Source organism: Molothrus ater, chromosome 1, assembly GCF_012460135.2.
Source record: "Molothrus ater isolate BHLD 08-10-18 breed brown headed cowbird chromosome 1, BPBGC_Mater_1.1, whole genome shotgun sequence".
Lineage (NCBI taxonomy): Eukaryota > Metazoa > Chordata > Aves > Passeriformes > Icteridae > Molothrus > Molothrus ater.
The window spans coordinates 130,195,210-130,207,775 of NC_050478.2; the positions used below are offsets into that span (position 1 = coordinate 130,195,210).

At 34.8% G+C, this 12,566-nt stretch overlaps 1 protein-coding gene across 1 annotated transcript in view; it reads right to left on the minus strand.

Annotated features, from left to right (window-relative positions):
• The window catches only part of VPS13B (vacuolar protein sorting 13 homolog B), a 433,772-nt gene that overhangs the window by 381,560 nt on the left and 39,646 nt on the right, over window positions 1-12,566 (minus strand). Inside the window, exons 4-6 of the mRNA XM_036379056.2 lie at window positions 7,545-7,665; window positions 3,344-3,511; window positions 1,997-2,178 (exon numbers count right to left, since the gene is read on the minus strand). Of these exons, the coding sequence (XP_036234949.1) occupies window positions 1,997-2,178; window positions 3,344-3,511; window positions 7,545-7,665 (471 nt within the window). The remainder of the gene's footprint in view (window positions 1-1,996; window positions 2,179-3,343; window positions 3,512-7,544; window positions 7,666-12,566) is intronic.

The following is a 12,566-nucleotide window of genomic DNA, read 5'->3' on the forward strand; positions in this document are numbered from 1 at the left end:
AATTAAAAGTAATTACATATCAGTGTTGGCCTTAATACAATCCAATTCAATGTAAAGTTACTTTGTAAACAGTATAGCACATCCATGGGTAAATAATATAGTGGTAAAATCAGTATTTGTATAAATACATGCTAATACTTTCATATGTGCAAATTAATGAAGTCTTAGCCCATGTCATAGAGAATGAGTGATAACATTATATCAGCTGTTTACACAGACAAGATGAAATATGTCAGGTGTCAGAATTATGCTTTTTTTTTTTTTAATTCTCTGAAATAAAAAAGCATATAAACTCCTAAGATACATTTTGGAAATTAAAAATTAATCCTTGCATGCCAATTTTCCAAGGCCAGTTGATTTAAAATTATTAACAGCAAACCTTTCCTGTGCAGAAGAACAACAGGATGAATAAGGAATAAATCTCTTAAGATGTGGAAGGAAAAAAAAAGACTGCTTTTTTTTAAAGAAGCCTCTTTAAAGGCACACAAAGAGCATATGTCCTAGTGGAGGACAGGAACACTAAGCAGCACTGTAGGCAATGAATATAATTCCTCTGTCAGTGGAACTCAGCTGCCCCTCAGAAGATTGACTCATCTCCCTAAAACTGTAGGAAAACTATAATCTTTGTGTGGAGCTCGCTTCCAACACAGTGTCAACATAATGAGTGGATTTAGATTATTGAGAGGTCAGACAAATCTCAGTGCTGCTACAAAGAGGTGGAGGCAGGATTCACATCCCCAGTCACATCAGCTCATCTGCCTCATGGTTGCCTCATTCCATGATGAATTTTACAAGAACAGCACCAAAAGCTTACAATTCTAATAATTTACGTGTGTTTTGTCACCTCCACCCACGTACATTATTTTCATTCTAAAACTAAAAGTAGGAGCTGAGTGTTCCCAGTTCAAACGCATAAAAACATATCCAAGCACTTAAAAATGGTCCTCCTTTGAGAAGTTTTAAGAGAAGTTTTAACTCCATTAAAACTCCCTAAGATTAGTTTAGCCAAAACTTAGCAATGGACATAGTAATTATTCAAAATTATGAAGATTATTAAAATGTTCTAGCCCCTACAAAGAAACCAAAAGGGCACATGTCCTGGAAACCTCCTCTCAAGACTTAAAATCAGACATGCTTTAGTAAGTTAATAACACATAGTATTAAAGTTCACATTAGCAAGAACCTCCCAGATTTGGAGAGAAAGATGGATCACTGCTGGCTTTTGTCCTGAGCTGGAAAAACCACTGTCCTTCAGCAACCAACCCTTCAGAGTGCTGAAGCTACAGTAATACCATTTGCAACAGAGGCTTTTAAAAGGATTTTAGCATCCTCAGATAAAATTTAATTCCATTAATGAAGTTGTTATATTTACTAATAGCAGTTCTTTTTGCTTTAGCCCTATGAAAAAACAGCTATTTCCAATCATTGGCTAAATATTTTAGGCAGTCGCTAAAAAACTGCATCCTGATGACCCACAGATAATAATACTAATACTAATACTAATACTAATAGTAATAATAATAATGTTGTGCCTCTGCTCACTAGGAGCTGAGTGTGGTTTGGTAATCCATGTCACATGGTACACCACAGAGTGTAAATCCACTGATGCTTCATGTTATTCATAAGAGCTGGAGCTACATTTGAAACAACAACTTAAGGCAAAAAAAATCCTTTCCATCTTATTGCAGACACCCTAAAGTATACCACCGGGGGTTTTTAACAGATTATCTGCAGACTTTCTTTCCCCCTTTACAATTATGGGGGTTTTTTAAAACTCCAGGAAAAAATGAAAATATTAGAGAGCATAACTTCCTTACTTAGATGCTGTTTCTGTACATAAACTAATTGCATCATATGAACAAAACACAATTTAAAAATTCCTTTAGCAAAACACAACAGTATAAGCTTTTCATTTTACTTAAAATTTTAAAGGATATTTTGAAAAGCCTCAAAACTTCCTAAGTGAGTAACAGAAATAATTATTTTGGATACCTACTTTAATAATTGATGGCATTTTGGAGTTGAGGTTATCATAAGTGAAATGCAGACGAGTCCTGAAGGAACACTTGTACAGCAGAGGTTCCTGGTAAAATTCAATTTTACCACTAGCATTTCTCTTATCAAGACATACTGTGCAGTCAGAAAAGTTGATCATCTTCCTCAGTACCAGATCAGTGGCTTTTAAAAGAAGTGTACAGGTTAAAAAAATATATTACATACAAGAAGTAATACAGGTTCTTAACTAGAAGAAAGCAATACAAGACAGCTTTTTAGTCATTATTTAAATCAAAGTACTTGCTCGTGTGACTGAAGAGAAGCAAAGTACTAGCTTATGTGACTGAAGAGGATCATTTGCTGTGTCAGGCTTTTTATGCTGAACACACAGGAAGTGAGGACAAATTAGTCACATCCAATAAAAGCTTTCTCCCTGTCTGCTATAACTTGGCTCTTTTTATAAAAGAAGAGTACTGTTTCATGAATTACTGTCATTCCCATTATTCTCACAGAAATAGTTTTGCATATTATCCCCCAAAGTTTTCTTTTGAACCTTCCAAAACAAACAAGAGCTTTTGTAGTGATCTTAACACAAAATATATTTTGTGATTTTGTCACATTAGTTTGTAATTATTTTAGCCAGAACAAAAAAAATATGCTCAGGAAAACATTAATTGAATTAAACACTCTACCTGAAATCTTCTGTGTGATCTTAGCACAGTTACTGTGCCCCAGCTCCACCTCTAGCCAATATCAGTAAGAGCACCTAGACTTACAAGTGAGTGCTGGTAATTCAAGGACTGAAACATTCAAATACTGAAGACCAAGATAAAGAGTCAGAAGCTGGGGGCTTTCTTCCCCTGAAAATGTGAAGTGAAATGAATCATGCCTTGCAACTGGTATGCTGTGCTTACTACTGTGAGCACATCTGACTGCCTCTCTTGCCAGCCTGTTCAGGGTTAGAAGATCATCACAAATAAGTGCAATGGAGTGCCTTAATTTGCTACTGCTCACTCACAAAACTTGCCTAAGCACTCACTGCCAGCAGCAAGCACTAATTAAAATACCATGGCAAGCGTGAGCAGAGGACAAGACATCTTGTATGATTATCTGTGATCATACATGTATCATACACTACATTGATGCAGTATCAATTAGTCTATAATATTACAGTTGGCTCATCAGAATTAAGGTAAGAACAAGAGAAAAAACTGACTGGAAATCAAAACAGACATAATTTGTCCTACTTCTGATAAAAAAAAAGCCATTTTTATGAGATTTAATAATTTCTGTAGGAATTTAAGAGTGCCTCCACAGTGGTACATAAAACCAAAAAATATCAACTCACCAGAGATGTCCATAAATGCTCGATCCCAAAACTCATCCACTGTATAGCATTCTGCAGAAGTGATATTGACTGAGAGAACAATATCATCCTCTACATACTTTAAGATGAGATTGTTGATCACAATGTTGACATTATTTACAACACGCCTAATCAAACTCTGAACATAACCTATAAATTAAAACAAATGCTTGGCAATGATAAGGAAGACATCATAAACTCATTTATTTAGTTAAAAAAAAATCATTATTTCAATGTATTTATTATTCTTAACTTGCACTCTTTTAAAAAATCAAAATTTAAACAAATTATGTATCATTTTTACCCCAAAATTAACACGACTTAAAACTCTTTAATATTCTGTGTAGTTGTTAAGTCAATCAGCATCCTAGAAATGCAAGATACCATAAAAAAAGTTGTTAAAAACTATGAATACAATAGAGGATACAAAACTAATTAACTTTAACTATTAAGAAAACATAACACTATGGATTACTGTAGACAAAGAATTTTAACAATTACTTTTTTACTTGAGAAATATTTAGAAATAGGTTTGGAAAAGTGAACACCAGCTGCTAGGTTACTTTTCAAGTGTGCATATATTATGCCTATGTGCTCCCACAGTTTTTTTATAAGTTAACTAAGCATTAACATACCTGGCACTTTCTCATTCTAAAACCTAATATATCCACATCTTGTTCAGTAAGACCCCTCTGAGGTGTATCAAAACCAATTTCTGTCAACAACCAAATAGTAAGCACCTGCACTGAAGCCTGCTGGGAACAAATCAACTTACATATTTTTAGATGCAATGTTATTGGAAAAATCATCTCACCTGGGAATTCAGAGTATGTGGCAAACATTCATATGTTTAACAATATCGTAAAGAAATTAAATACTACCCATATTCCTGTCTTTCATGTATACTGAACCTAGCTGTGGACCCAACTCACTTGTGCTAGAAAAAAACAAGCCTTAGAATTCCTCTGTTTTCAAATTTATCACATTACACACATCTAAAAATACATTTAACAGACACTATCAAGTTCTAGTTTGGTGACTATGCTGGAAATAGCTAGCTAATGATAGAGGCCTAAACCCACAGACTTCAAGAGCAGTTTTCTGAAACTTGCATTAAATAAAACTCCCTTATGTCAACAATTTTAATTAAAATTAAAAATTAAAATAAACATCAAAGTACTGTCAGTTAACTAGGAAAATACTTAAGTTGCTACTTCCATTCTACTCTGCTTTTCCTACGTATTCATCTTTTTCACACCCATATATAACTTTTCACTTTAGGGTATGTGGAAAGTTTTACCATTATAAGTGATTTTCTTGAGTTCCACAACTAAAAATTTGCCCAGCTGACATAGGACATTTTTTGGTTTTTCAGGATTCAAAGTCCTCAATGACCAGAAAAAGGAAATCCAGAAATAGAGTCAAATTCAATGTTTTTGGAGCTTAGTACTGTCAGATTTCTAACATAATCTGAATTGGCTTTTTCTGCATACCAATCTAAAACTACTCAAAAATATGTGGAATAACCTGTTTTTAAGGATTTTCTCACTGACTCCTTCAAACGATGACATTTTTAGTTTATATGAACTCAGAAAAACAGATTTATTATTTCAGTAATTAAGGGGCATAAGAGACCCATATTCATCACTAGAGTGATGTAAACCAACCTGCACATAAATAGAAAGCAGCACAAGGCATTTAGCTCCTTTTCCTAATTTCAGCATAGAAATATTTTTGCAGACTATTTAACTAGCAACTATAAAATTATAGCCAGTTATTTAAATATGATTTTAAAGCAAGCTACTAATTTCATTGAAAAAGTGCAGCTGCCTCTCCACAGGTCCAAAGTTTCTTCAGAATTTTGCTATCAAGAGTCTTTCAGGAAAAGAGCAACACCATTTTCATCTGTATGTCTTTTTGGCTGAATGCATTAAGAGAGGAAGTACAGTCCTATCTTCCAAAAAAAAACAGGGGTCATGGATTTGCTAAAAACTGCAAAACTGCCTATGGAGATACTTCCAGCTAGTGGTACACTACATTGTCAGAAGTATCATACAAAAACCAGCTTCCTGATTAAGTTTAGCTTCAAATATACTAGAAGCAGATTTTCACACGTGAGGAATGGTCTTTTAAGAAATTGTAATTCCTACAATTCAAAACAAAATAATAAAAGCATCAGCAAGCTCATGTGTAATAAAGGGTTTGTTGTTTTTTCGTGTATGGGGATTTTTTTTCAAAAGGTTTTGTTTTAAATAGAAGTGGGAAAAAGCAGGTAAAGGTTACTTATACTTCTGTGATTTCTAAGATTAACACTATGGACATCTTTGCTACTGAAATATAGGTGTTCTACAGCAAGTGAATAAAACCACCAAAAAATCTGTAGGGCTAAATTCTTTCCTGAGGTGCAACACAAAGTCCACAAGTGCGTTTTTTTTCAAATTGTCCAGAACCCAGGAGGCTGCACTGAACATTAAGTGCTACAAATGCAATTTCAAATCCAATGCTCCAAAAATTTAGTATCTCTGTAGTCACAGAATCAATACCATCAGAGTGGACACATCTAAACAGTTTAAGTTCAGCAGGAGTCTATTGTTGCCAAAGCTACAGTTTTAGCTAAATTTTGCCTCTGGAGAGTAATCTCCATCGACACTAAAACAAAAGGACAAATAAATATTTTTTTAAAAAATATCCTCCAGGAAGGTTAAAAAAAAAAACCAAAACAAAACACTAAGCAGATGACTCCACATCTTACTAAAATTCAGGATGCGCAAATTAAATCTTAGGACATTTTACCAGATAGGTAAATCTATACTAAACAGTGCTATTTCTCCACTCAAAACCAAAACCAAAGCCACCTGTATTTACAACGTCATATTTTACAACAATTAATACAACTCTATTGATACAATTTCACCACAAGGAGGTAACTTAGAAAAATCCTGCAAATGTCATTGAAGGAAATCTATTTATACAATTTTTGAGTAGCCTTTGACTTTTGTTGTTTGCAGATGCGACCCAAAGATCCAAATTCCAGAGAGCTGCCACAGCTGGAGCGCTGTCCATGGTAGGAAATGGTTTCCCCCAGTTCCAAGCCCCTGGAGTTTGTTACATCACTAAGTTCTAAAAGACCCTCCAGCCCTGGTTCCTCAAGTAACCATTTCCAAGCAAGATGATACCGTGTAGCACATCATATTACACGCACTAAATGTCAATGTTGTCTTTTGGTTCAAGTCAAGTATAAAGCTTCTGTTAACAAAAGACAGCAAGAAAACCTCACACAAAACTATCATATTTTTTACCTATCTAAAATTACATGACCAAGATAGCAAACTGCAATTCATTCTAGTACTCTTCAATTTTACTTTTCTGCATGAATCACCTCATATCCAAACTCAGAGGCAACAGTAGTCAGATACATAGTTCCGTAGGCATTTTTGTATTATAAAATTTCTCCAAGTTCAGCATCCAAACTCCCCATTCACATTGAAATTCCATATCCAGGGAAAAAAAAACTGGTAACAATCTCCACCAGTAGATACAGGGCTCAATAAAAAACATTAATAAAACATGAGAGAGTTTGGGGTTTTCAGCCTGAGAAAGTCTCCAGAAAAACCTTACAGCAGCCTTCCACTACCTAAAGGGAGTCTGAAGAGAGAAAGCTGAAGAGAGACTTTTCACAAGGGCATGTACAGATAGGACATGGGATAATTGTTTTAAACAGAAAGAGGGCAGGTTTAGATTAGATAATAGAAAAAAAATCTTTATTTTGAGGCACTGGAACAGGTGTCCTAGAGAAGTTGTGTTCAAGGCCATACTGGATGGGGCTTTGAGCAACCTGGTTGAGTGAAAGGTGTCCCTCCCCATACCTGGGGATTGGAACTAGATGATTTTTAAGATCTCTTCCAATCCAAGTCATTCTATGATTCTATGATGCTACTTTGAACTATAAATGAGTTATGTCAATTTAAGAATTTGATAAAATGGAAAAAAAGGTTATCAGCATTAAACTACATTTTTTTGTGATTTGGTTCTATATTCTAACATATAAGTATTTGACCAACCTTTGTGATTTTTAGGTAGACAAAACCATAATAATCTAACTTAAACACAGTGATCATCTGAATAAACTTCTGTATTTGAGTTACACAAAAATACATAACCAGTTCCTGAAATGATGGATTACCTGGAGGTAAATCAGGGTCAGGAGAAGCAGACTGCTGAACTCGTCGTGATTTTACTGCAGATTTCAAGCTTTCTGTGGTACTGCGGTTTGTGGAACTGGAACCACAACTTTCGTGGTCTTCCTGTTAGAGGAAAAGAAAGCAATGAAGTCAACCAAATAAAAAGAAAATAAATGTGGGGAGAACTTGGTAAAGGTTCTGTAATTTCTGTTACTGTTTTTCCATCAACTCAATCCTGTACTACAGAAGTTGACACAAAACAAGCTCAACAACATTAAATGAATACCTTCACTAACTGTGGTTTAAAAGAGAAACCTGTAATTTAAATATTTATTTCAGCTGAACATATTTCTTCTAGCTCCATTTCTGCTGAAACATTCCTTCAGAGGCAGATCCTTGCAGATTACCAAAACAAGTATGAGAAACTACCTAATTGCATGAGCTTATATGCCTACTCATGAAACCACCTCACATGGTTCCAACATGTCAGACTCACATCCTTCCTAATACCGCTAATTGAAACTGATTCATAAAGCAAAATATTTTTGCAGACTTCTATAACAGTAAAACATGAGCTCAGAAAAGATAAATGAACTGAGGGCACCTGCTCCTCTTGAGCTTCTATATAGTTCATTCAACATAAGGAATTCAGAAGCAGAAACATGGCTCATAATTCCAGAATGTGATATAAGCCTTTCAAGATGAGATTTGCAGACACATGAAAATCGTAATTAGCTGAATCTAGAATTTTAAATATACCAGTACTATTCCCGTTACATTCCAGAATGACAGTTTAAGCACAAGGCTCAAGTGTAAGAAAGCCAAGAGAAGTCATGCAAATATTCTTGTAAATGTATTAAAAGTACAGGTTAAAGAGGATGCTAACACAGCTTTTGACCTAAGCCAAATTAGTTTGATAGACATAGTCTCTTGCAGAAAAAGTGAAAAATGCTTTCTGGGTCATGCCACTGATCATATCACAAAATCTGTTCACAAAAAGAAGCTTTGGGGAACAAATGTCAAGTAACATAGTATGAATTATAATATTCTTAAGTCCTCTTAACATGAAAAGCAAGCAGCTTAAATTTTGCTGGATTTTTATACAGGAGAGATCATGTGTTTCTCCACGTGCTGCCTGGTATTTCTAATAATCTCAGAGAAATTACAAAAGGCAATCTTCACATTACTTGCTTTTTGATGTGGATTTTGCTTTCCATTAAAAAAAATTAATACATACAACGATACACTTCAAATGCAAGTCTACAACTTCAAAAGCAACTAAAGAAATTTTTTCCCTCCACTCTGTACTTAGAACAAAACAGGGAAATTTTCTGATGAAATGACGACCATTTCCCTAAGGGAAAAAAAAAGAGCACTATAATCTTAGCTGGGGGAAAAATAAGGTTAAGGTAGAAGCTTTAACTCATTAGGTGCAATCACATAAGACAGACATATTAATATATTAGAAGACTAGATGATAGCTTCTGAAAGAAGGATGAGTTACCATAAAGGATTTGAGATTTTCCAGTTACTAATATAGTATTGAAAAGCAAGCTGTTGGATGCTTTTTATTTTATGGTTATTTGGCAATTTTAGTCATACAGGAAAGTCTCATTCCAGTGCATAAAAATCCCATAACAAGTGTTGAGAATCAGCTCTGTTTAGAGGTATTTGCTTGTTTTCCTCATCTCTGATAAACTTCTGATACTTTTCATCAAGGAATGCAAGTCTCCTGAAGACTCTCCCTGAACCTAAAACTGTGGAGCAATTTCAGTAGAAAATCACCTTTCTCTTTATGGCATACCTGACAGAGATAAAGCAAGAGCTTCAAGCTTTTATTAAGTGCAGTGTGATGGAAGTCTCTTCATTAATATATATATTGTAATCAGCAAAGCTCAACTCTCCTTCCTCTCCAGTTTACTGAAAAAAACTTAGATCACACACTCTTACTCTAAAATTTTTGAAATCACTTTTAGATATACTTTTTCTTGGAAACCAGTTTACATGTAGCACAGAAGTATTTTTTTCAGGTAAGACACTACACAACTATTTATGTTTTGAACTTGAAGAAAAGCCCAAGCTCAATTACCACATTTCCTTCTTCCCCAGGCTCACTCATGGATTGCACAGAATGCTGTGCTGCAACTATTTAATGACTTGGTCTAATAGGATCACATTACACTTGACTTTTAATATTTATGTCAGCTACAAAATGAAGAGAAGGGGGGAGAAGGAAATGGGGAAGTTCTTTTACTGAAGTGTTAACTTTATCAAGCCTGATTACATTCAAGTCTAACTTTTCTATCTACATACTGCTGTAATTATGCTCAATCCATGTTCTCAAAACTTCACAACATCTATGCAATATTTTCGAGTATTATGAGTAAAGATTAAGTAAGAGTGGTTTAAGCTTTTACCACTTTGAGAGGGCTAGGAATAAACACTAGTATTTTTGAGGAGGGATTGTTTTTTTAAAGGAAAGGAGAGAAGAATCCTTAATTTTGAAACAGTCTCAAATCTCAACATTAAATAAATTAAATAAACACAAATTATAAATTAATTAATGAATACATTACATCCAGTAAGTTTTTCATATTTCCCTGAGCTACAAGTCTGTTGTGATGGAAAAATGGCTGTAAATCCTTTACAGCGAGCTGGAACTCAACACAAGCAAAAATGTACACATTCCAAAATGGTGCCAAAACACAAAACAAATTTATCTCAGTAATATACCTGTGTGACTAAATCCATACAAAGTAACAGAGCTCACCTACATTTAAGAAGAATTCAACCTGACTGACATTTGAAAAAAGGGTGTGGGTTTTTTTGTAATCTGGAATAACATCCATTCATTTCATTACAATACACAATTATCAAAAATATTTTTGGGAGCTGCAAGGGTTGGTTTTGAGGTCTTTGAGCATGAACATACGCATCATTTTTCAAAACAGTTACTGGTATTTTATAAATCAAATGTATTCTTCAATTACTCAAAGACAATAAGAGTGGCCATGAACTTAAAAAAACCTACACTCCTAAGTACACATATATCCAGAAGGTTTTTGTATCTGCACACTTCTGCTCAATGTTAACTTTAAGAGCACACTATTAATTTCTCAAACATGTGGTTGTCTCATAAGCCCAGAAGTAAAACATGTTCATTAAAGATATGGGGAAAGTTCCAAGGAAACTGCCAAAACTAGCATAATTATGAAACTATTTAAAACTGGAACCAACTAGAGTCACACACTGTGTCTAGATCACAGTGATGTCATCAGAAACACCCAGCCAAAAAGCACTAAAATTACTGCACTCCCATAAATCCACCTCACACCAGATGACAAACATTTAAAAGCTGAAGTCAAAATCATAATGGTGGTGGGAAGGGAGTTACATTCTAAAAGTGCTAATAACTATTGTTATGGAATGAGATTTGATAAACGTCCATTCATTTTATCGTTAATGAGAGCAATTCCAAACAATAGCCACAGCAGTGGAAAACTAAAAATACTCATGATATAGCTAGAGATGATTTTTAAGTAAGACAAGTAAATTACAAAAGTATCTTTTCCCACTAGCTTGTATCAGAAGTAAAGCCTAGAAAACTTAAATTGAACAAGAGGTCCTGTTTTGGGGTGTTCTGCAAATACAACAAATGCAGTTTTGCACAACCAGGCTCTTTTTTCACTTTTGACAGACGTGTCAGATCCAGTAGCCAGATCCAGCTGAAATGTTTTTATGAAGCACTGTGGTTAGTTCTAGAACTATGCAAGTCATAAGTAACATGCTAAAGACACCTAGGCTAGTAAAGCTATATTCAAGTTCCTCAGTTAATTTTCTACTGCAATTTAAAACCGTTATTGCAAGGTTTAGAGCAAATTACAATTGACAATACTTGAACACATAACAGATGAGGTTTATTTTGATCTTTCCTAATAAGTGGAGTTTATAATCTTAGCTCATTATTCTTTCCTTTGTTCATTATGCTTTCCAAATTCAAAATAATTTTCTCCTTAAAAAATACACACTCTCTTTTTAAAACACACAAATCCTATTCAACGTGCAAGATCTCCAAAATGCCTCATAAGCACACTTTACAGGAAAACAATGTTCTCTTGGAGATCACATGGCTATTTATACAAATACTGTCCCTCTGCTTTCATAAAACCAAGTTAGACAAAATTGAGTTCAATAGAAACAAACAAAAAAAACTCAAGAAACTGTTTAAAACCAATTAATATTATGAATTAAAATTTTAAAACCCAAACTGATTCAAATTACCTACTACACAAACTTGCAAAGAGCTCTCTATCCCCATTTTTTCCCTTTTCCTTTATAAAATTTGCTTTTTCTCACCCTTTACCATTTCTAAAACAATAAGCTTAATATCCTTTACAATTCATTAAAAGATATCTATTCATATTTCTGTAAAATGTATTTCAAATGGCAAGATGCAAGAACTGAGGAAGTGGAACTTATTTCCCACTAGTGAACAGTGCTTATACGGCTGAGTAGTTGGCTGCCTGTGGCAAGACTAGAAGCCACATTCAGGATGTGCTCATTTTAGCAAGGCCTTTGCCACAGGCTCCTCATATGAGCAATCTCCTCATTCACAGACTGGTGAGACTCCAGCTGGATAGTGGGAGTTCAGTGAAAAAGTGGCTGGACCACTGAGATCAAAGGGCTGTGATCAAGGTGCCAAGTCCAGCTGATGACTGGTTACGTGAGGCATCCTTCAGGGATCAGTACCAAGTCCATGGTGTTTTAACATGCATACTGAAGACCTGAAGATGGAATAGAGTGCACTCTCATCAAAACTGCAGATAGTACCAGCCTAGGGACAGGAACCAATGCACTGGTGGGCAGGGCTGCTATTGCTAGGGTCCTTGAGGGGGTGCAGAAAGGGCTGTGAGGAACTCAGTGAAATCCAGATGTAAACACTGAGTGTTGGAGTACCCAGGATAAAGATACTCTGGAACTGCAGACTAAAACCCAAACTGCTCAAGAACAGCTTTTCAAAAACC